Genomic DNA, 23,520 nt, shown 5'->3' with positions numbered 1-23,520 from the left:
TGAGGTATCATCCACATGTGTGTTTACATTCAAAGTAAATGTATTATCGAAGTACGTGTATGTCACCATATACAACCCTGAGACTCATTTTCTTGCTGGCATACTCCATAGATCCCTAATAGAATAATAATCATGATAGAATCATTGAATGACCGCACCAACTTGGGCATTCGACCAGTATGCAAAATACGACAAGCTGTGCAAGTACAAAAGTAAAGAAATAATAAATAAATAAGCAATAAATATCGAGAACATGAGATGAAGGGTCCTTCAAAGTGAGTCCATAGGTTGAAAGTGAATATCCTTTGGTTCAAGAGCTTGTTGGTTTCGGGGTAACGACTGTTCCTGAAACCGATGGTGTGTGTCCTGAGACATCTGTACTTTCTTTCTGATGGCAGCAGCAAGAAGAGAGCATGATCTAGATGGTGGGGGTCCAGGATAATGGATGCTGTTCTTGGGACAGCGTTTCCTGTAGATGTCAATAGTGGGAAAGGCCGTATCCTCTATCTTTTGTAGGATTTTCCGTTCAAAGCCATTGGTGTTTTCATACCAAGCTGTAATACAGCCAGTATGTGAAATCCTCTAAAATCAGGTCAATGTCCCAGGGCTCGGGTGAGGCTCCAATCAATTAGTTACCATGTGCAAACCACATCTGCTTTCTTGCCGGACATCAGCTATCACCAGGGAGGACATCAAGGATGTTTCTCAAAGGCTTTCAGGTAAATGTACTCGCACCCCTCGTTGGGAGCTCAAGGGTGCAAGATTTATCACCATCCGTATCCAAAGCCCCAGAGTGGAAAAGCCAGTCTAATTTCCCCCGAGCAAACAACCCAAAGCATCCTTCCCTCAGAAAAGCTCGCCCGAAAACTGACATCAATGCGGTACCTTCAGAACCCGTGACGTCAGACGCTGCTGACGCTCTAACTATTAGGCGTTGTACGTCAGCGCGATTGCGTCAGACACTGGGAGTTAGACGATCGGTTAGATTGGGTCGGAGCGGAAGGCGGATAGGTTGGGGTCGGTTCTTATTAAATTCACCTCAGTTCATCGGGATGGAGGCGGACTCAGTCATCGAGGATAAAACCATCGAGCTTATGGTGAGTGGGAGTCCCGGCGTGTGGTGGCGTTAGCGGCGACCCTGGGCCGCGCCGGTTCTAAGTGTTGAGCTGAGGCGGGCAAACGCCGACACAGGCCGCAGCCTGCGGCCAGCCCTCACTGAGCCTGTGGTCAGTGTTCATTTGGGACCCTGCTGTGCTTGTTGGTGATATGGAACAAAGCGGGTAGAGGTCTTTCAGTGCAGCCTGGGAGGTGGCATGCATAGGTTATGGGGCAGTGTGAGAATATGGAGGGATAGGAAGTGGTGTTTACAGATAGGGGCTTTGGGGCAAACCACTATTGTGTTCAGAGAGGGACGGTCGGTCAGGCCTGTGGGGTGTACATGGGAACAGTGTTTGAGTCGGCAGAGGTGTGGGCTGGGTGGTTGGACGGGCCATTCAGAACAGAAAAATAAGTAGTAGCCCACTTGACCCCTAAAGTCTTCATTGCCAGGACCCCATAACTTTTAGTCCGGATCTTTCAAATATTTATGTTAAACACTTCTTATGACTTAGCCTCCACAATTCTCCGTGATAGAGGATTCCAGAGATTTGCAACCCCCTCTAAGAAGAAATTAATGTTTATCACAAGTTTGAAATGTCTGGCTCCTTGTTAATGTGTTTCCTTGATCAAACTCTTCCAGAAGTGGAAACATCTCAATATCTACCTTATCAGGTATCTTTGGGATCTTATGTTTTAGTAAAATCACCATTTTTCTAAATTCCAGTGATCTGAGTTAAGCAGCTTGTGATGGGGCTGCTTATCTCAGGAATGAAACTTACTAATTCTCTTTTGGATTGAGTCTGATTCTGTTATATTCTTTTCTAGGTTAGGAGACCAAAACTGCATGGTACTCCAGACTGCTTCACCAATACCCTATTCCATTTGTGATAATACTTCCTAGTTTCTAATTTCAACTTTGCAATAAAAGCTAAGGTCCCTTTTGTCCTTTTATCTATTTACTGCATCTGCCTTCCACCTTTTTGTAATTCATGTATGAGTACACCTGGATACCTCTGTACCTCTCTCATTTTCGGTCTCTTTCCATCTATACAATCTGCCTTTTAATTTCTCTTACCGAAGTGCATTACCTCACATTTTCCCTCATTAAACTCCATTTACTAGGTTTTCACCCACTCATTCATCCTATTTACATCCTGTTGTGGAATCCAATTATCTTAATTATAACATGCACTCCCATTGTTGTCATTGGCAAACTTAGATAACTTGCATTCTGTCCCTTTCTCAGGATTATTAATAATTGTCGTCCAAAAACGGATCTGTTGGGTACTTCATTATTTCACTGCAGCTTGAAAATGCCCATTTATTGTCTACCATCTATTTTCTATGTGGTCAGAAATTTTCAGACCATGGCAATTCACTTTCTCCAAAACTATGTGCTCTTGTACAAGGTTTTTATATGGAACTTGGTCAAATGCCCTTTGGAAGACCAAATACACCACATTGACAGGTTCCCCTCTTATCTACTCTGCTTATTGCAACCTCAAAGAACTTGGAAATTTTCTTGGTTTGGTTATGATGAACTTTTCTATGTGATTAGCTGTTTCATTTTTGATCATTGACTCTAGTTTCTTACTAGCAGTAGATGTAAAACTAATTGTCCTATAATTTTCTACCAAATACCTTCTTCTATTCTTGAACAAGTCATTCATATTTGCACTTTTCAAGTCCATTGATGCCCTCCCAAAATCAGTGAGTTTTTGAAAACTTAAACCAATGCGTCTACTACACCCATTTCAGTTAGTACCCTTGGGTGCAGGCCATTGGGGCCTAGCCATTTGTCTGTCAGGAGTCCAAGAATTTTCATAATGCCTTAGGGTTAGGATTTTTAAGTTGTGTCATGCTGCTCAAATCTAGTCTATTGGGTTCCTTGGAAGGAGTGATTGGACAGTCCATTGGGATGTATCGGGAGGGTGGGGGTGGGCAGTGATTTGGGTATCAGGATTGGGATAAGATCCTTGGGTAGGGCTGTGTTATGTCAGTTGTGAAGTGAAGAATGTGAGGGTGATGCTTCTGGGTCTTTTGGCCTATGGATTGGCAATGAGGCAGGGCAATTTAATACAACAGTAATATAATAGGCAATTTAAAGTGGGGATTGACAGTGTTGTGATATGGGGTGCTTGAGGGGAAAATGACTTGGACCACAAGCTATTTATTTAGTGATACAACATGGTGTAGTCCCTTATGGCCCTTAGATTTTGTCACCACAGCAACCCCTTGACAACCCCAATTTAACCCTAATCTAATTATGGGACAATTTACAATTACCAATCCAGTACATCTTTGGACTGTGGGAGCATCTGCAGAAAACCCACAGATTCCAGTAGGGAGTATGTACAGAGACTCCTTATAGAGAGCACTGGGTTTGCATTCCAAACTCTAATACCTTGAGCTGTAATAGTGTCATGCTAACTGGTATGCTGGAGACAGCTTTCAGGGACACCAGTTTGTTAATGCTGGGTTAAACTACCATATAGTAATTGTTGGTATTTATGTGGTTCTGGTTTATAGAGTGGTATTAGAATGGTTACACAGGGATTAGCATTGAATCCATTTCTTAGTTCATTGCAGCATGACACTTTTATTACAGATGTCAGTCAACTGCCGTAATGGAGAAGTACTATATGTCCAGTTCTTTGAGGTATCATTTGGATTGACAGTATTTTCAAGGTCACGTTCCTTACATGTCGTGACTTTAAAAACTTTCTTGGTTCCATTGGTCAGATCTTCTCTGGAGGCTGTTTTACACAAATCAACAAAGATATAAGGTCAGTTAATTGTTTGAAAATAGGAGCAATGTTGAATCTATGTATGAATGGGTGTTTGGTACTAGAGAGAGCCTCTCTTCCACCTTCCTAGGCAAGTTACACCATGGCCTTATTGAGCATTGTTTTAATGGGAAGGGAAACACAGCCTAGATTAAGGGGCAAAAGCTTTCGAATCTTTTGTTCTGCACAGTGTGGTATCAATAAATGGATCTTTATATAGCTTATTTTTAGAGTTCTGATTATAAATTTGCATCTCTGAATAGGGTCCATACTTCCAAACCCCAAGTGTGTAATTTGGAAGATTTACTCATTTTCAAAGGAAAAACATCATAATGACGTTTAATATGCTAGATAGTGTAAAAGGAGTCAGAGCTTTAAATGTTAATTAAAGCTGAGGCAAATTCATCTGCCAAATATCTTTTTGCAGCTGTTGAGTGTTCTAGGTGTAACATGCTTCCAATTCAGTTAGGAGTTTTGCAGTCTCAACCCAGTGCTATGTGGCTATGAGCAAATCAACAAGCTTGCTCAGAGAATGCATGGTTTGGAAGTGGATGGGATCAGCTTGAGGAGATATTCTGTACTGGGTGGTCTGAAATAATTTTCTAGTTCCCTTTTATTGACTACTTTGTACAGTTATCATGTAGTGTATGCATGAAACTGATCTATCATTGCTAAACACTTCAGGAAGAGACAAAAATGTAGAATTAACAAGAAGGTATATAGGAATACGCTTTCTCTTCCCCCCCCCCCCCACCGCATCTCTTGGTTGAATTAAACCAGTTCAGGAAATTACTCATTCCCAGTTTTATAGGTTACCTCTCTGCTCCATAAGAAACAGGAGCAAAATTAGACTATTTGGCCCATTGAGTCTGCTCCATCATGACTGAATCTATCCCACTCAACTCCATACACCTGCCCTCTCTCCATATCCTTTGATGCCCGTTAACTTCTGCTTTAAGTGTATTCATGGATTTGATTCCACCAAAGTCTATTGCTCAGTACTCTGCCTAAAAAAAAAAATTCCTCTTTACCTTTGTTCTAAAAGGTAGCCCCTCAATTTTGAGGCTGTGCCCTCTAGTTCTGGATACCCTCACCATAGGAAACATCCTCTCCAAATCCACCTTATCTTGTCCTTTCAACATTCAATGAGATCCCATGTATTCTTCCAAATTTCACTGAGTACGTTCCTCATGTGTTAATCCCTTCATTTCTGGAATCACCCTTGTGAATCTCCACTGGACTCTCCAATGACAACATATACCTTTTCTGGGATATGAGGCCCAAAACTGTGGCCTGACACTAGTCTTATAAAGCCTCAGTATTATCTCCTTGCTTTTTAAATTCTATTCCATTTGAAATAAATGCCATTGTTTTATTTGCTGCCTTTACCTCAGACTCAACCTGTAAATTAACCTTCTGGAAGTCTTTCAGGAGGACTCCTAAATCCCTCTACTCCTCTGATGTTTGAATTTTCCCCCCATTTAGATAATAGTCTGCACGATTGTTTCCTCTACCCAAATGCTTTATCATACATTTCCCAACACTATATTCCATCTACCAATTTTTTGCCCATTCTTCCAATTTGTCCATGTCCTGCTGAAATCGTATTGCTTCCTCTGCACTACCTACCCCTCCACCTATCTTCGTATTATCTGCAAACTTTGCCACAAAGCCGTCAGTGCCATTATCCAAATCATTGATATTGTGAAAAGTAGTGGTCCCAATACTGACCCCTGAGGAACACCACTTGTCACTGGTGACCAAACAAAAAAGGCCCCCTGTCAACTATTCCTCTATCCATGCCAGTATCTTTCCTGTATGGCCATAGGATTTTATCTTGTGTGGTATCTTGTCAAAGGCCTCCTGAAAATCCAAGTAAATGACATCCACTGCCTCTCCTTTGTCCACCCTGTTTATTATTTCCTTGAAAAACCAACAGATTTGTCAGGCAAGATTTCCCTTTACAGACACCATGCTGACTTTGTCTTATTTTATCGTTGGTCTCCAAGTAATCCGTAACCTCTTCTTTAATAATAGACTCCCAACACTTTTCCGACCACTGAGGTTAGGCTAACTGACCAATAATTTCCTCTCATTTGTCTTCCTCTCTTAGAGTGGAGTGGTATCTGCAATTTTCCAGTCCTCCAGGACTATGCCAGAATCAAGTGATTCTTGAAAGATTATGACCAGTGCATCCGTTATCTCTTCAGCAATCTCTCTCACTACTGTGGGATGTAGTCAATCTGTTCCAGGTGACTTATCCACCTTAAGATTTTTGAGTTTGCCAAGCACTTTTTCCTTTGTAGTAGCAATGGCACTCACTCCTGCTCCCTGATGCTCATGGACCTTTGGCATATAGCTAGTATCTTCCACAGTGAAGATTGATGCAAAGTACTCATTAAGTTCATCTGCCATTTCTTTGTCCCCTATTACTACCTCACCAGCATCATTTTCCTGTGGTCCAATATCAGCTTTCACCTCCCTTTCACTCTTTATATAACTGATAAAGCTTTTAATATTCTGCTTTATATTATTGGCTGGTTTACCCTCACTGGTGACCATCTTTTCCCTTATAGATTTTTTAGTTGCCCTTTGCTGGAATTTAAAAACTTGCTAATTATCCAACTTATCCCACTTTTGCTCCATTAGATGCCCTTTCCTTGACTTTTATGAAGTCCTTAACTTCTCTTGTCAGCCATGGTTGTCTACCCCTGCCATTTGAGAACAACAATTTCTGTGGGACATATCTATCTTTTGCCTTGTGAACTATTCCCAGAAACTTCAGTCATCTTGCTCTGCCGTGATCTCTACCGGTGTCCTCCTCCAATCCACCTGGGCAAGCTCCTCTCTCATGCCTCTAATTACAGTTATTCCATTGCGATACGAATGCTTCTGACTTGTCCTTCTCTCCCTCAAATTGCAGTATGAAGTCAATCATATTATGCTCACTGCCTCTTAAGGGTTTCTTTACGTTAAACTCTAGATTATTACACAACACCCAATCTAAGATAGTCTTTCCCTGAGTAGGCTCAAGCACAAGCTGCTCTCAAAAGCTATCTCGTAGGCATTCAACAAATTCCTGTTCTTGTGATCTGACACCAATTTGATTTTCCCAATCCACTTGCATATTGAAGTTCCCAATTACAATTGTGACATTACACTTATTACTTGCCTTTTCCATCTCCCTTTGCAATTTTAATTGTGCACCTTCTCTACTGTTTGGAGGTTTTTCTTACACTTGCAGTTTCTTAACTTCACTCACAAAGATTCGACATTCTCTAACCCGTTCTAAAGATGTAATTCCATCTCTTACCAACAGAACCATACCACCGCCTATGCCTTCCTGCCTGTCCTTTTGATACAAGGTATATCCTTTGATGTTAAACACCCAACTATGGCCTTCTTTCAGCCACGTCTCTGATGCCCACAATGTCATACTGACCAATCTCTAATTGTGCCACAAGCTCGTCCGCCTTATTCCAAATACTACGTGCATTTAAGTACAGCACCTTCAGTCTTGCATTCTTTGCCCTTTTGAATTTTGCCTCTGTGGTACAATTTAACTCTTTGCTCTATCTGCATTGTCGCCAATCATTGGCTTGTCCTTCTCTACCTTCATGTTATACCCATCAGTTACTGGCTGGCTCATCCTCAGCTCTATCGTACTAGTTCCCATCCACCTACCATATTAGTTTAAACTTCTCTCAACAGCTTTAGTAAACCTGCACGCAAGAATATTGGTCCCCCTCGGATTCAGGTACAACCTGTCCCTTTTGTACAAGTCCCAGCTGTCCCAGAGGAGGTCCCAATTATTCAGAAATCAAATCACTGCCCCCTGCTCCAATTCTTTAGCCACATATTTATCTGCCACCTCATTCAATTTCTATCCTCACTGTCGCGTGGCACAGGCAGGAATCCAGTGATTACTACTCTTGAGGTCCTGCTTCTCAACTTCCTTCCTTCCTGTATTCTATTTTCCCTTTTCTGCCTATGTCATTGGTACCAATATATTTCATGACTTCTGCTGCTCACCCTTCCTTTTCAGGATATTGTGGATGCGTTCAAAAGCATTGCGACCCCTGGCACCTGGGAGACAAGCTACCATCCGTGTTTCTTCTTTGTGTTCACAGAATCACTTATCTGTCCCCCTAACTATAGAGTCCCCTATTACTGCTGCCATCCTCTTCAGTTCCCTACCTTTCTGAGCCACAGGGCCAGACTCAGTGTCAGAGGCACGACCACTGTTGCTTCCCCCAGGTAGGTCATCGTGTCTCCCCCCCACACTACCTGTACTCAAAATGGAGTACTTATTGTTGAAGGGGGCAGCCACAAGGATGCTTTCCACTATCTCCCTTCCCGTTCTCCCTTCCTTCTGTATGTCAAGTTCCTGTTAGACAGAAGTACATATTGCACCATGCAAACCTTCAATGTTTTTCAAGACAAAATATTTGATTTTTCCCTCTTGCATTAATGCTCAGTGATTTTACTTTACATGTCTTAAGTACAAGGCATTGGGAGCAGATGTTGTGGGAATTTCTGTTACAGTACTACCTTGTTCTGTAGAAAAGCTGAATGATGTTTATCAAGAGATGGGAATGGCCTAATCTTTTTTAAAGAAATTTGCTGTTAGAAATTAAATTCTGGACCTACACAGTAATTTGATCTTTGTGACCGGTTGAAAGAGCATTGCAAATTAGCATTTTAGATCTAGATGGCTGTGAGGTAGAGACCATCTGAGAATAGCTCCTGATCGTCTACCTCACAGAAAAGCTCCTGGTTGCAAATTAGCATTTTAGATCTAGATGGCTGTGAGGTAGAGATCATCCGAGAATAGCTCCTGATCATCTACCTCACAGGAAAGCTCCTGGTTGTAGTCTCCAATGTGGAGATGGGATTGGATTCCATTTGGAGTGTAGCTAGTTAAGGAGGACGTGCCTTTAAAGTAGGAGAGGAGTTCAAAAGAGATAAACAGGGAAGTTTTCTTTTAAAGAGTGGTGGATACCTGAAATGCACTGCCAAGAGAAGTAATGGAGTTGCGATAGAGGTATTTAAGGGGCTCCAAGATAGGTACATCACATGCAGAAAATGAGAGGGGGGTGTATGGACCATGTGTAGGCTGAAGGGATTAGGTGCTACTAACTTAATTTGTTCGGTAAAACATTGTGGGCCTGTTTCTATGCTGAAATGTTCTATGTGCTTGGCGGTGGGCAAATTGATCCAGATGTCTGCACACTGAATTGATTGGATTGCTTCTTAAGGAAGGTAGTCTTCTATACAGTAAACTGATAGGATGTAAACTCCATCCTCCATCCTCCCGCCACCCCACTAGGAATAGGGTTCCCTTTGTCCTCACCTACCACCCCATCAGCCTCCGGGTCCAACATATTATTCTCTGTAACTTCCGCCACCTCCAACGGGATCCCACCACTAAGCACATCTCCCCCCCCCCCCCCTTCCCACAGGGATCGCTCCCTACTCGACTCCTTGTCCATTTGTACCCCCCATCCCTCCCCACCGATCTCCCTCCTGGCACTTATCCTTGTAAGCAGAACAAGTGCTACACATGCCCTTACACTTCCTCCCCCACTACAATCAGGGCCCCATACAGTCCTTCCAGGTGAGGTGACTCTTCACCTGTGAGTCACATGGGGTGATATATTGCGTCTGGTGCTCCCGATGCGGCCTTCTGTATCAATCGTTTCGCTGAACACGTACGCTCTTTCCACCAGAGAAAGCAGGATCTCCCAGTGGCCACACATTTTAATTCCACACCCCATTCCCATTCTGATATGTCTATCCACGGCCTCTACTGTAAAGATGAAGCTACACTCAGGTTGGAGGAACAACACCTTATATTCCGTCTGGGTAGGTTCCAACCTGATGGCATGAACATTGACTCCTCAAACTTCCGCTATTGCCCCACCTCCCCCTCGTACCCCATCTGTTATTTATTTATTTATATACACACATTCATTTTCTCTCTCTCCTTTTTCTCCCTCTGTCCCTCTCACTATACCCCTTGCCCATCCTCTGAGCTTCCCCGCTCCCCCTTTTTCTTTCTCCCTAGGCCTCCTGTCCCATGATCCTCTCATATCCCTTTTGCCAATCAGATGTCCAGCTCTTGGCTCCATCCCTCCCCCTGCTGTCTTCTCCTATCATTTTGGATCTCCCCCTCCCCCTCCCACTTTCAAATCTTTTACTGTCTCTTCTTTCAGTTAGTCCTGACGAAGGGTCTCAGCCCGAAATGTCGACTGTACCTCTTCCTAGAGATGCTGCCTGGCCTGCTGATTTCACCAGCAACTTATGTGTTTTAACTGATAGGCTTACTGTATGGACAGTGAAAATAGTTTCTTGTGACGTGCAATTATTCTCACAAACGTAAGTAAATTAATAAATATTAAGAACACAAAAAAACATGAGCAGGAATTGCCCATTTGGCACCTCAAGCCTGCCCTGCCGATCAATATGACTGATCTGTCCCAGTCTGATCTCCTCTTCTAATGGTCTTCAATTTTGATCTTAAAAACAGAACTCCAGTTCATCCTTAATACCCCAATAATCTAATCTCTCAAGTGTAGAATTCTACAGGTTCACCACCCTTTATGAGAAGTTGTTTTAAATGATCACTTCAAAATCTTTTAACTATATTCCCCGGACTGAGATTCTTCTACTTTTAAACATCTTGACATCAACCCTGCCATGATTTTTAAGGGTCTTGCATGTCACTTCTCATTCTTTTAAATAAAAGAAAATGTGACTAATTTACTTAGTGATGTTGAATTTAACCCATTGATATTATCTGGTTTTGTCTGGCACACAGCTGATTTAAGAAATAATAACGGAGAAACAGGCATAAGCCAGTAGTTACTCCTCTGGAGCTTCATTTCATTTATTCATTGCAGTATCTAAGGGTGTCTTTTCTAGGGCACTCACTCACCTGGCTTCCCTGTCGCTGCTCAACTACTTCATGTTATAATGAACTCCATATTCTCTCTTATCTCTGTTAATAATTTCCTGGCCTTAGTATTGATGTATTTCATTTATGCCTTTCTGATAAGATAAATGAGCATCTCTGTGTCTATATTTCACATCTCTAAAGATCTCAATCTGGTCAGCAATGAGATTACACAGTTGTTGAGATTATCAGGGCAATGTCAATGGTTGCAATCTTTCAATGTCAATATTTTAGTTTTGAATACATGTATGTAAAGTTTGTGGTTGGTACGTGATGTAGCTTACTGAGACGTTGCTGTTGAATTGATTATTGCACTTGTAATCCTCCCAAAGCTGTTGTGTGTGGGTTTTTGGAAAGATAATCAAGGGGAGGTATTTTTACTTCTTAATAGAAATTGTGCACCCCCACATCAAGAATATTGGTCAATCTTGTAGACCGTCGTTCATGTTTGTTTCTGGCTGAAAGGGGTAATAATGCTTCAGCTTGTTTCAGCTAGGTCAAAATTCTAGTGCAGCATGGTAGTGTAGTGGTTAGCGTAACACTATTACAGCTCTAGTGACACAGATTCAGTTCCTACTGCTCTCCCCATCACCATGTGGGTTTCCTCCCACATTTCAAAGATATACAGGCTATTTGATTAATTAGTCAAATGGGTGCAGTTGAGAGGTGGTGGTCGTGGGGCTAGAAGGGCCCATTACCATGATGTATCTCTTAAGTTTAAAAAAAATTGAGCTACAATATTATATAGATTTCCCCCCATTGCATCTTAGCTTCAAATGTTCCAACAAGAATCAATCATTCAGCCCCTGAGGACTTCACTATTTAATTGTTTTATGCCTCAACTTTTATCTTAACTTGACTTGTCTCTTGGTTTCCTTAACCAACAGATTTGTCAATCTTTAGTGAGTAATATACTTTAAACTTTTCCATTCATCTTTTGGCTTTGTTTCTTTAATTCATGGTCATTCTGCAAGACTTAGAAGTCTGTGGGAAATGGTGAATGATACCGTACAACAGAAAAATGTAATAGTTTAGATCTGCCCTCTTCAGCTTGTGTGTGAGTGGTTTGTAAATGGGGCATACTTTGTATTCTTACTTTCTCATTAAGAATTAAAGATATTTTACTCGAGTTATTTAGGACCTTGGTTAAATCACACATGGAACTTTGTGTAAATTTTGGTCTCCATACCTAAGAAACTGTATACTGGTCTCAGAAGGAGTGCAGCAAAGGCTTCTTGGCTGGGCCTCTGTTCTTTAAATGCTTATGGTGGAGTTGCAGTGGAAACATTAGTATTTTATTGATACATACAAAATATGTGGAGGGATTTACAGGGCACAAATAGGGAGCAGTTTTCTTCTGACAAATCTAGAACTATAAGTTGCAGTTTCTATCTTGGATGTAGATCATTTAAGGCACAAATCAGTAAATGAACCTTTGGAATTCTACTCTGGGAATAGGTTTGGGTGGATGCCTGGTCACTGCATTCAAAGCAAGTTAATCTGGATATTAGAGGATGCTAGGTAAAGAAATAACATGGGGGTAGAAGGTTAGCTTTGCCTTTTGAAAATGACCACATGTTTTTATACCAGTTCCAGATCTTCTCTGTCTTTACTGTCCCTAATCATTCTACTAATGACTTAGCCATCTTGTTACTCAGGATTGAGCCAAAAATATACGGAACAAAGAAGTTGTCATAAATACATTTAAAATATATTCTTTTATCTCCCAGTCATGTTTTATTATAGAATAGTCCCCAGTCCCTTTGATGCTGCTTAAATCCAATCAAATAGATTCTTGTCCCCTCCAGACATATGTGGATAGGCTTTTTCCATTGAGAGTGGGGGAGATTGAAACAAGAGGACATGGGTTGAGAGTTAAAGGGCAAAAGTTTAGGGGTACCATGAGGGCGAGCTTCTTTACTCAGAGAGCGGTGGCTGTGTGGAACGAGTTTCCAGCAGAAGTGGCTGAGGCAGGTTCGATATTGTCGTTTAAAGTTAAACTGGACAGCTATATGGACAGGAAAGGAATGGAGGGTTATGCGCTGAGTGCAGGTTGGTGGGACTAGGTGAGAGTAAGAGTTCGGCATGGACTAGAAGGGCCGAGATGGCCTGTTTCTGTGCTGTAATTGTTTTATGGTTATATTCCTCCGTTCTGTCCGCCACAACAGACAGGATCTCCTGGTTGCCACCCACTTCAATTCTGCTTCGCATTCCCAATCAGATATAGAAACATAGAAAATAGGTGCAGGAGTAGGCCATTTGGCCCTTTGAGCCTGCACTGCCATTTATTATGATCATGGCTGATCCTCCAACTCAGAACCCCGCCCCAGCCTTCCCTCCATACCCCCTGACCCCCGTAGCCACAAGGGCCATATCTAACACCCTCTTAAATATAGCCAATGAACTGGCCTTAACTGTTTCCTGCGGCAGAGAATTCCACAGATTCACCACTCTCTGTGTGAAGAAGTTTTTCCTAATCTCGGTCCTAAAAGGCTTCCCCTCTATCCTCAAACTGTGGCCCCTCGTTCTGGACTTCCCCAACATTGGGAACAATCTTCCTGCATCTAGCCTGTCCAATCCCTTTAGGATCTTATACGTTTCAATCAGATCCCCCCTCAATCTTCTAAATTCCAACGAGTACAAGCCCAGTTCATCCAGTCTTTCTTCATACGAAAGTCCTGCCATCCCAGGAATCAATCTGGTGAACCTTCTTTGTACTCCCTCTATGGCAAGGATGTCTTTCCTCAGATTAGGGGACCAAAACTGCACACAATACTCCAGGTGTGGTCTCATCAAGGCCTTGTACAACTGCAGTACTCCTGTACTCTAATCCACTCGCTATAAATGCCAGCATACCATTCGCCTTTTTCACCGCCTGCTGTACCTGCATGCCCACTTTCAATGACTGGTGTATAATGACACCCAGGTCTTGTTGCACCTCCCCTTTTCCTAATCGGCCACCATTCAGATAATAATCTGTTTTCCTATTTTTGCCACCAAAGTGGATAACTTCACATTTATCCACATTAAATTGCATCTGCCATGAATTTGCCCACTCACCTAACCTATCCAAGTTACCCTGCATCCTCTTAGCATCCTCCTCACAGCTAACACTGCCACCCAGCTTCGTGTCATCCGCAGACTTGGAGATGCTGCATTTAATTCCCTCATCCAAGTCATGAATATATATTGTAAACAACTGGGGTCCCAGCACTGAGCCTTGCGGTACCCCACTAGTCACCGCCTGCCATTCTGAAAAGGTCCCGTTTATTCCCACTCTTTGCTTCCTGTCTGCTAACCAATTCTCCACCCACACCAATACCTTACCCCCAATACCGTGTGCTTTAAGTTTGCACACTAATCTCCTGTGTGGGACCTTGTCAAAAGCCTTTTGTCCATACATGGCCTCCCCTACTGCGATGGTGAGGCCAAACTCAGGTTGGAGGAGCAACAACTCATATACCGTTTGGGTAGTCTCCAGCCCCTTGGCATGAGCATTGAATTCTCCAACTTCTGGGAATTCCCTCCCCCTCCCTTCCCCTATCCCAGTTTCACTCTGCCCCCTCTTCCAGCTGCCTATCACCTTCCTCATGGTTCCGCCTCCTACTACCTTTTGTGCTTTCCCCTATTCCTTCTTCACCTTTCCTGTCTATCCCCTCCCTGTTGCCCCTCCCCCACCCCTTGGTCTTTCCCTTTACTGGTTTTTCACCTGGCACCTGCCAGCCTTCTCCTTCCCACCCCCCTACCTTCTTTATAGGGCCCCTGCTCCCCCTCTCTCCAGTCCTGACAAATGGTCTCAGCCCGAAACGTTGACTGTTCGTTTCCACAGATGCTGCCCGACCTGTTGTGCGTGTTGCTTTGACCCCAGCATCTACAGAGTATTTTGTGTTCAAGATATTCTCACTCTGCAGCGATAGGTCACGTTTAACCTGTACTGCTAGCCTGCCTCCTCCCCTCACCCCCTTAAATTTTCCTGAACTTCAGAAATGTCAAGTGCTGAGCTGTTTTCTTTTAAGACTCTTATGCTTGCTTCTGCACATTCTTTTCAGGTGGTCCTTGATGCTAACAGCTCATTGACCTTAACTACTGCACGGTGTACTTACATGTATTTTGAATGTGCTTTTGTCTTTCTATTGTAATGCAAACTGCATCTCCCTCTTGCTGCTGCTCCCAAGTTTCACCTTGTGCCTTGGTTTAACTGCCCTTCAGGCATGGTAATGAATCTTCTGCTCTGTACTATATGTTGTGTCATGACAAAGGTAAAGTTGACAGTAAGGTGGAGGGGGAAGTGGTGGTAGACAGGAAGGAGAGACAAGAGGGACTTAAGGGAAGGGATGGAGGAGGGAGTTAAATGTTTTGCATGTCACCTCTCATTCTTTTAAATAAAAAAACGTTGAAACTGCAATTTGCACATGCTTTTGGCCAGCATCCTTGGGCTACATCCATGTATATGCTGGATAATTTTGACAACGCCGGCTGGATAATCTTGACAATGCCGGTTTCGAGTAAAAACGACAGGCGTATACACTAAGTGTTTTTCAAAATATCTCTGTCCACACTAACACGGATAGTTGGGTGAATCTCCTCTACTGGGCACGCGCAGGACACACAGAAAACAAGCGAAGAGGAAACGATATACTTAGTGCGAGTTGTCCAGTTACAGAGTAAAAAAAACTTGAAAGGAATTGCTCTTGGCTCTCGCGCAGGAGGACTTAAAACTAAAAAAAAACATACTGAAGCGTATGGAGGCAACCAACAGAGAGTTCACGGACAGTATGACCCGGCTGACGACCAACATTGAAAAACTGACTAACTCTGTTGCATTAATAAAGCACCTTGTTACATGCATAAAACATGTCTGCATCAGTGTTATCTTGTATTTCCATACAATGTTAGATTAGGCTGTTACACATCTATTGTCAGAGAAGTACGTGCATAATGCTTCATACAAGCAAGGACAGAAAACAGGGCAAAGTTAGTATACTTATTTATTCAGTAAGCTATGGGTCAGTAAGTATTTGGTGAGTACATTTCTAACTCTTCCGGCTTTAGTCTGGTTGCCGTCTGTTCTGAAATTGTTAGGTTATGTGGGGGGTTGCATTCAAGATAACAACGAAATGCTGCGCTGCGGCTATCTGTTCCGGCACGTCATGACAGCGTTTTTAAATAGTCAAAAAAGCTCACTTTACAATTTAACTCTCACGCCGTTCACACCGACTGCGCTTTATAACAACCGTACGGCAGTGCTTGCACAGTACCAAGCAGAAGCAGAAAAAGCATTGTTGTTGTGGTGTTGTCATGACAGCGTTTTTAAATCTCTCCGTTTACCCTGTACACACTACAATGGATATTAGGCATTTTCAGATTTATTCACTCTGGAGACCAGATTCAGATTTCTGAAAATCTCCGTTTTCGGGGGATGAAAACACCGCTTTAGTGTGGACGGAGGGTCAAAAAGAAGAGGAAAAAGCTTCATTTTCAAAATTATCTAGCATAGTGTTGACGTAGCCTTGGTCTCTGTGCTTCCTTTAAAAGCCCTATGTTGTTTTCTAGAGGGCAAAAAATTGTTTTAATTTGTGTTCTGCTCATGCGCTCCAACCAAGGCAGTGCTAGATTGATACAGAATTTTCAAGACTTCAAGCGGGATGTTATGTCACAGGTCATATGACTTGACTAATTCATTTTGAGATTATTTATTTGGATTATGATCCTTGTGATGCACTTGCTGGATAAAGCATGCATCATGTGCTAATTTCCTGCAAACTCACTTAGCCTTTGTTTACACTTTCTGTCCTTGTAACGTGCCTTCACATGTACTTTTTTAATCATCTGTAGATTTTGCTATTGGTTCCTGCTGGTTTGTTTCTGTTAGCTGATCCTATTTCCATCTATGCTAATGGCTTACCCTCAACACCATTGTCCTGCTGAAGGGTTTTGGCCTGAAATGTCAACTGTACTTTTTTCCATAGATGCTGCCTGGCCTGCTGAATTCCTCCAGCGTTTTGTGTGTGCCTTGGATTTCTAGCATCTGCAGACTTTCTCTTGTTTGACAATTGTTTCCTTGTTAAGCTTTTGTGATGCACCTTATTCAACACTTTATACTGCAAAAGCAATTTCTATTCTCTTTTATTGAGACTTTATCAAAAAACTCTGTCAGAGTTCACCATCATGAAGCGATGCTGAGTGATTAAATCATGATTTTCCAAATATCCTGCTATTACTTGTTTTATTCTGACATTTTTTACATTAGTATTTGTTAGTTAAATCAGATATTAGCGAACTGCTTTAGTCTCCCTCTTTTGTTGATTATGTTGGTAGTTTTACAACCCTCTGAACCTTCTCCATAATCCAAAGATTTTTGGAAAATGAGAATTTATGAATCTAGCAACACCATAACAGTTTCTTTTAACATCTTGGGCGCAAGCCATCTGTACCACCTATTAACTTCTAACCACATTACTTTGTTGATATCAATTGGTGGTAATTTTTTCCCAGCATTATTCAGTTTTGACTGGATATTTGTTATATCTTCATTGTAAAGGTCAATTCAAGATAAATGTTTAACTCCCCTCTCATATCTTTGTTCCTTTGCAATCACTGTTTTCCAAAATTTTCTGTTGTGAGTGGTGTAATTCTGATTTCTGTTGGTAGTTACTAGCATGTGTAAACTCTGTCCTAAACAGATATGGTTAAGTTGATATTGCTCTTCCAACCACATCAGTTTAATGATGGCGATTAAAAACTTCTGGGAAGTCTGTTTAATCTCTGAAGCAATCAAGCAGGTTCTGGAAATCCTGCAGTTTAATTATTCAAGTGCACTGGTATTACTCCTTAGAAACATAGAAAACATACAGCACAATACAGGCCCTTCAGCCCACAAAGCTGTGCCGAACCTTAGAACTACCTAGGCTTTACCCGTAGCCTTCTATTTTTCTAAGCTCCATGTACCCATCCAGGAGTCTCTTAAAAGACCCTATCGTTTCTGCCTCCACCACCCTTCTGTCACTGACATTTTTATGACAATAGAAGGTAGACTAACTAGCCTTTATGCTCCCTTTCTTTTTAAAGTAAAATTTATTAGCAGAGTACATGTCACTAGATACAACCCTGAGATCCTTTTTCCTGTGGACATACTCAGTAGATCTATAGAGTAATAACTGGGTCAATGAAAGAGCAAGAGCATACCAGACAGAAATGTAAATGCAAATATAAATAAGGAGAGCATGAAATAACAAGGTAAAGACTCCTTAAAATGTGATCATTGTTTGTGGGAACATCTCAATAGATGAGTGTAGTTATCTGAGTGTCGAGTGTTCTGTTTTTGAACTTGGTGTTTTTTTTAAATAAAAATGTCATTTTGGTGATTTTTGTAGTCTCCATAATTTAAGGATTTTAGGAAGATTATAACTGCAGAAAACAAGTACAGCTCCAAAAGACACATTTGCACAATGATGCTTCTGCAATGAATAAATGAGCCGAATATACAAATTCATGTCTCACCAGAGAAGCTGGGGAATTGAAATTGTTTTGAATTCAATAATCTCAAATATAAAGACATTATCAATAAAGGTTAAGAGGAACCTTCTTTATTATTGCAGCTGGAAACACTCACCAGAACAATATTTCTAGCTGACGATCTTGAACATTACTGAAAGAACTGGAGAAGTAAGCACACAGAAAATGCTGTAGTTTGTCAAGTTTATCTTGTCCTACTGGGTTAGCTCATTATGGTCATAACTCACCTTAGCTTAATTTGTTAGTTATGAGAGAATGGCTCGAGAGGAAGCTCTTCCTGTTATAGATTTATTTGTCTGTAAATTTATTGATGGCTTTTGTGTGATGAAATCAATGCTGCATTGATGACATCTTCCATGAAGTTCCATCAGACTATGACTATTTTCAGTGGGAAAGATTCAGAACCAATTTAGCAGATCAAAACTGTGTTTATGAAGCACAATGAGTTGATAGCAAAAGAATTTTATTCCAGAACAAACTGTAATCTCATGGTCCGGGTTATTTAATTTTCTACGTATTTTCATTTTTCCATAGAGCAGTGGAATGAATTTTCCTCTGCTACCTATCTTCCTGGCCATTGTCACCATTTCAAAGCTACATGGGAAGGTAGCTTAGAAGAGGCCTTTGAAAGGAAGCTCTCCAAGTATGCAGGACTGGTCAGCAACTGTCAGCAGGCTGGATGGAGAGCGAGGTGTCTCCCAGTGGAGGTTGGTTGTAGGGGATTCGTAGCCCATTCTTTAGTTAGAGCCTTCAGCATTTTGGGCATCGAGCGAGAGAGGAAGAGGAGAGCCATCCGCAGTACCACCGACGCAGCAGAGAGGGCCTCAAGATGGCTGTGGCTCAAAAGAGGGGAGCCATGGAGTCATAAGTAGCTAGCCATCTGGACACAAGCTGGGGTCTGATCAGCCCCGGCTGGGTCACCTGGAGGAGGTTGTATGATGTTGAAAGACCCGAAACACCCGATGATTCCAGGAACATCACTGAAGGTGTGTCCAGAAGCATCAATAGATGTATGCATACAGTTCCACTTGTTTGTAATTTGCATGTTTTCCCTGACACAATGTGAGCTGTCCCTGTGTATTCTGGTTTACTCCCAAATCTTGTATGAGTTGATAGATTAATTGGCTGCTTGAAATTAATTGGTTATAAGCCCTAACACTGTCCCGATATAGTGCTAAAGGCCTGTGGCAGGTAATGCGCAACAATATTGTCCAATGACGATCCTTCACTTTCAGGATTCATGGAAATGTAACTGTGCTAGCCTAAAACAATGTCTGCAACAGCAGGTTAGTCTGATGGTTAGCAGTAGAAGACTTGTTTCTTGACTCCCTCCAATTTTTAGTGCAGCCCATGTGGTTCGATGAGTGAAGCTCCAACAGCACTGAAAGAGGTGATCACCCTTCATGCTGAGCACTCATCCAGCATTCTAAACATTCATTTCCTGCTCATTGTGATTGTGTAAGAGGTGAAGGATAAGGCTTCAAAAACAGCTTCCACTTGTGTGATTTCTACAACTAGGAACCACCACCAACAATTGTCTTGAGGAGTCGTTCTTGGTTAAGCACCAAGAATTCATCAGTACTCAGTGTATGTCCACCATTTTATCTGTAACGACTTGAGCTAGCAGCTCATTGCCACACCTCAAAGGCAATTTGGGATAAGTAGGAAGGCTAGTCATGTCCTATGAATAAAAAAAAAATCTTGTATGGGTACACAATAACAATTGAAAACATTACATCAATTAAAACAACTTTCTCTTTGAGTAGGTGAATACTGAGTTTAAGGACAGAGTTATCATCCGCAATATTTTTTTCCTTTTGTTGCTTTTGGTCTTTCTTCCTTATTAGCATTGACTCCTCACTGTCTGCAGTGATCTAGTTGCCTGTCTATGTAGGTGAGTTGTTCTCTCTCCTGTTTAGGTTCCAGTCAAGTCCCTTTCAGTAGTTTTTCAATTTTCATTCCTCTTTAGAGTTATATAAATATATATAAATTATAATTCTCCTTCAGTGGCACCCATGAAAAAGGTGGCAAGAACTATGACCTAAATCTCACCTGTACAAGCAGTTAACTTGTGCTGTTTACTTTTCAGTTTGGCACTTCACTGACCCAAACAAGTGAGGTGGACTGAAAGCAGAGGGTTGTTTAGTTATTTTGAATTGGAAGGATTGATATCACAGGCTCATGCAGAGCCAACACAAGTGTTGTGAGGGGCATCTGGAAATATTCTTGGATTCTGGTGAGTAATCTGAAAAATCATGCAGAGCAAGTATTTGCAGTGTGTTTTAAACATTCTCTCCAGAAGTAAAAATAACTTATGTTTTTAGGGAAGCTATTTATATTTTTGTTGACTTCTGTCTTAATGTGTGTTATATGTTTTATATGAAGTGCTGTTTAACAGTAACTGTGCTGAATAATGGCAGATGGACACACTTTGAAACTAAAAAGTTTCAGACCAGACCAGAAGATTGTAGGACATAGTGAGTAGGTGGGGTTGAAAAACAAGGTAAGAAGATGGTCCTGATGTTTTTGGAGAGAGGTTGGGTGGGATTGGGGACTATGGGAACAAGTAGGTTAAGGAAATAACATGGTTTAGAATTCAGGTAGGTCTGTAAATGCCACTCCCTTTGTTGTGTGGAAATGTCCAGTTTAAACTGAAACTCAAAAGAACTGGTGTTATTGTGAGTTTCAATCATCCATGCTCAAGTGTATTTATGCTGTATCATATTGTATGCCTTCTGTATCCCAATGATGATTTTGAGTATGTTAGAATCAATTTGTAATACAGAATAAATCAGGTGTAAGGTAAGATGTTGGAAATCCAGAACAGAAAAAAGCTGCAGAGTGTTGTAAACTTAGCCAGCTCCATTATGGAGTTTAGCCTCCTCACCATCGAGGGTATCTTCTAAACATGATACCTCAAGAAGGTGGCATCCATTGTTAAGGACCCTCACCGCCCAGGACATGCCCTCTTCTCATTACTGCCATCAAGGATGAGGTGCAGGAGACTAAAGACGCATGCTCAATGTTTTAGGAACAGTTTCTTCCATTCTGCTATTAGATATCTGAACGGCCCATCAACCGCTGAGCACTACCTCACTTATTCCACTTTTACGCTATTAATCAGAATCAGATTTATTATCATTGACATATAAGTTACCCTATTTATTTTATTTATTGTAGTTAATAGTCATTTTTAATATCTTGCACTGTGGAACTGCCAGAAAAATAAATTTCACATGTCAGTGATAATACACGGGATTCTGATTCAGTAACTATTTCATCCCTTGTCTACAAGGTACCAGATCAAGTTTCTGTTTGTCATCCGTCCATCATCATTTTGCAGTTTGCTTTTTAGTTTGGAATTGCAAAGGTGCCAGTTCTTTTAAAGCAGCAGTTCACTAGTTTAAGCCACATTCCATAGATTGCAGAAAATAATTTGAGAATGTATTGCTCTGTTGGAGGCACTGGGTTTGAGATGTTTAAGCTAGTCTTCCCTCTTGTGTGGACATATAGATCTGTGGCATATTATGAAGTTAAAAAGTGAGAATGTGATATGGTCATATTGATCACCTTGTTTCACTTCTATCACCCCTTTTGTCATTCCATCTCTGCACTCTTCCATACAGCCAGAGAGCTTAATTTTAGTCTTCCTTTATACACTTTACATCTTAAATCTTGTTTAATCTATAAACACCCAGAGTTTGGATGAAAAATCAAGCTGTTTTCCCTCTGTAGTTTTGCATTTGGTGTAAAATAATTTGTCCTTCAGTTATCAATAGTAATATAGATTGATTAGTTACGTTTATGTGTGGACCTCTGCAATTTTTCTATTTTTGTCCCTTAATTACAAGTGACTACACCTAAAACATTACATTAAGTGTAACTGGCTGGAAATAATTGGTTTTATGAACTATATCAGGGAACTGATTTGCATTTGTATAGTTCAAATTTTCTGACAGATCTCCTTGGCTAAATGCAATAAACAGTTTGATATTCATGTTATACCTTAATCCTAATTTCCAAGCAGATATGTAATTGAGCATCGTTTTTTTTTAACTCCCAGCATCTCTAGCCTTTTAATAGATTAAAGATCTGATTAATATTCTTTGCAGTTGTCTTTGGTAGTCAACTAGGGCCCACAGTAACAAGTCTTAGCGGCAAACTTTTGGCCATGGTAGTTGAAAGAGGAATGTTGGCGAATGGAATTTACCAGTGGAAGTCCTATTTTCATTCTTGAATTCTGGCACAAGATATTTTGCATTTACATGAAAGGGTTGATAGAGCTTTATTTTAAAATTTCATCTAAAGCAGTATCAGTGATGAGGCATTTTTTTTAACCCCACAGGATTGCATTGAAGTATTGGTGAGGTAATATGGTTTCTGGTGAAACTTGGAACTCTTAGTCTTCTAAACCAAATGAAAATGTTACAGCTGTGAGGTTTGGTTTGGCATTACACTGGTAATTGAGAAGTTCAGAATCAGATTTATTATTACTACTTGACATGAATTTGTTGTTCTTACAGTGGTACAATGCAAAACAAATAGAGGTGTTCATGGATTGTTCAGAAATCTGTTTAGAAACTCAAGGCCATTTGGTGCATTGTTGTCTGTGTAATTTAAGAACAATTACCCACCTGCAGTTACAAACAAAAGAAAATCTGTAAATGCTGGGTATCCAAGCAACACACAAAATGCTGGAGGAACTCAGCAGGCCGGGCAGCACCTAGGAAAAGAGTACAGTCAACGTTTTGGGCCAAAACCCTTCGGCAGGGCTGGAGAAAACAGCTGAGGGGTAGATTTAAAAGATGGGCAGAGGGGAGAGAGAAACACCAGGTGCTTGGTGAAACCTGGAGGGGGAAGGATGAAGTAAAGGACTTGGAAGTTGATTAGTGAAAGAGACAGAAGGCCATGGAATGAAGAAAAGAGGGGAGGAGCACCAGAGGGAGGTGATGGACAAGGAGATAAGGTGAGAGAAGGAAAAGGAGATAGGAAATGGTGAAGGAGGGGTGTGGGGGGCATTACTGGAAGTTTCGAGAAATCGATGTTCACGCCGTCAGTTTGGAGGCTACCCAGACGGAATATAAAGTGTTGTTCCTCTAAGCTGTGGCTTCATCACAGCAGTGGAGGACGCCATGGATGGACATATCGGAATGGGAAGTGGAATTA

The 23,520-nt window shown here is 41.4% G+C and overlaps 1 protein-coding gene across 9 annotated transcripts in view; it reads left to right on the top strand.

Moving 5' to 3' along the window:
* LOC134349428 (F-box/WD repeat-containing protein 11) overlaps positions 1–23,520 on the top strand; it is a 304,136-nt gene that overhangs the window by 19,144 nt on the left and 261,472 nt on the right. For 3 of the 9 annotated variants that reach the window (XM_063053711.1, XM_063053710.1, XM_063053712.1), the window contains exon 1: positions 961–1,097. The exons of 1 other annotated variant lie outside the window; for it this stretch is intronic. In XM_063053711.1, coding sequence (XP_062909781.1) covers positions 1,053–1,097 — 45 coding nt within the window. In that variant the 5' untranslated portion in view covers positions 961–1,052. Of the gene's footprint in view, positions 1–960; positions 1,098–3,706; positions 3,885–18,437; positions 18,505–20,569; positions 20,591–23,520 lie in introns of those variants that run through there. 5 more of the 9 variants (XM_063053719.1, XM_063053714.1, XM_063053713.1 and 2 more) reach the window with 4 other exon arrangements.

This window comes from Mobula hypostoma, chromosome 7, assembly GCF_963921235.1.
Source record: "Mobula hypostoma chromosome 7, sMobHyp1.1, whole genome shotgun sequence".
Classification (NCBI taxonomy): Eukaryota; Metazoa; Chordata; class Chondrichthyes; order Myliobatiformes; family Myliobatidae; genus Mobula; species Mobula hypostoma.
The sequence above is the reverse complement of the archived record's forward strand: the minus strand, read 5'-3'. Positions and strand labels throughout refer to the sequence as shown.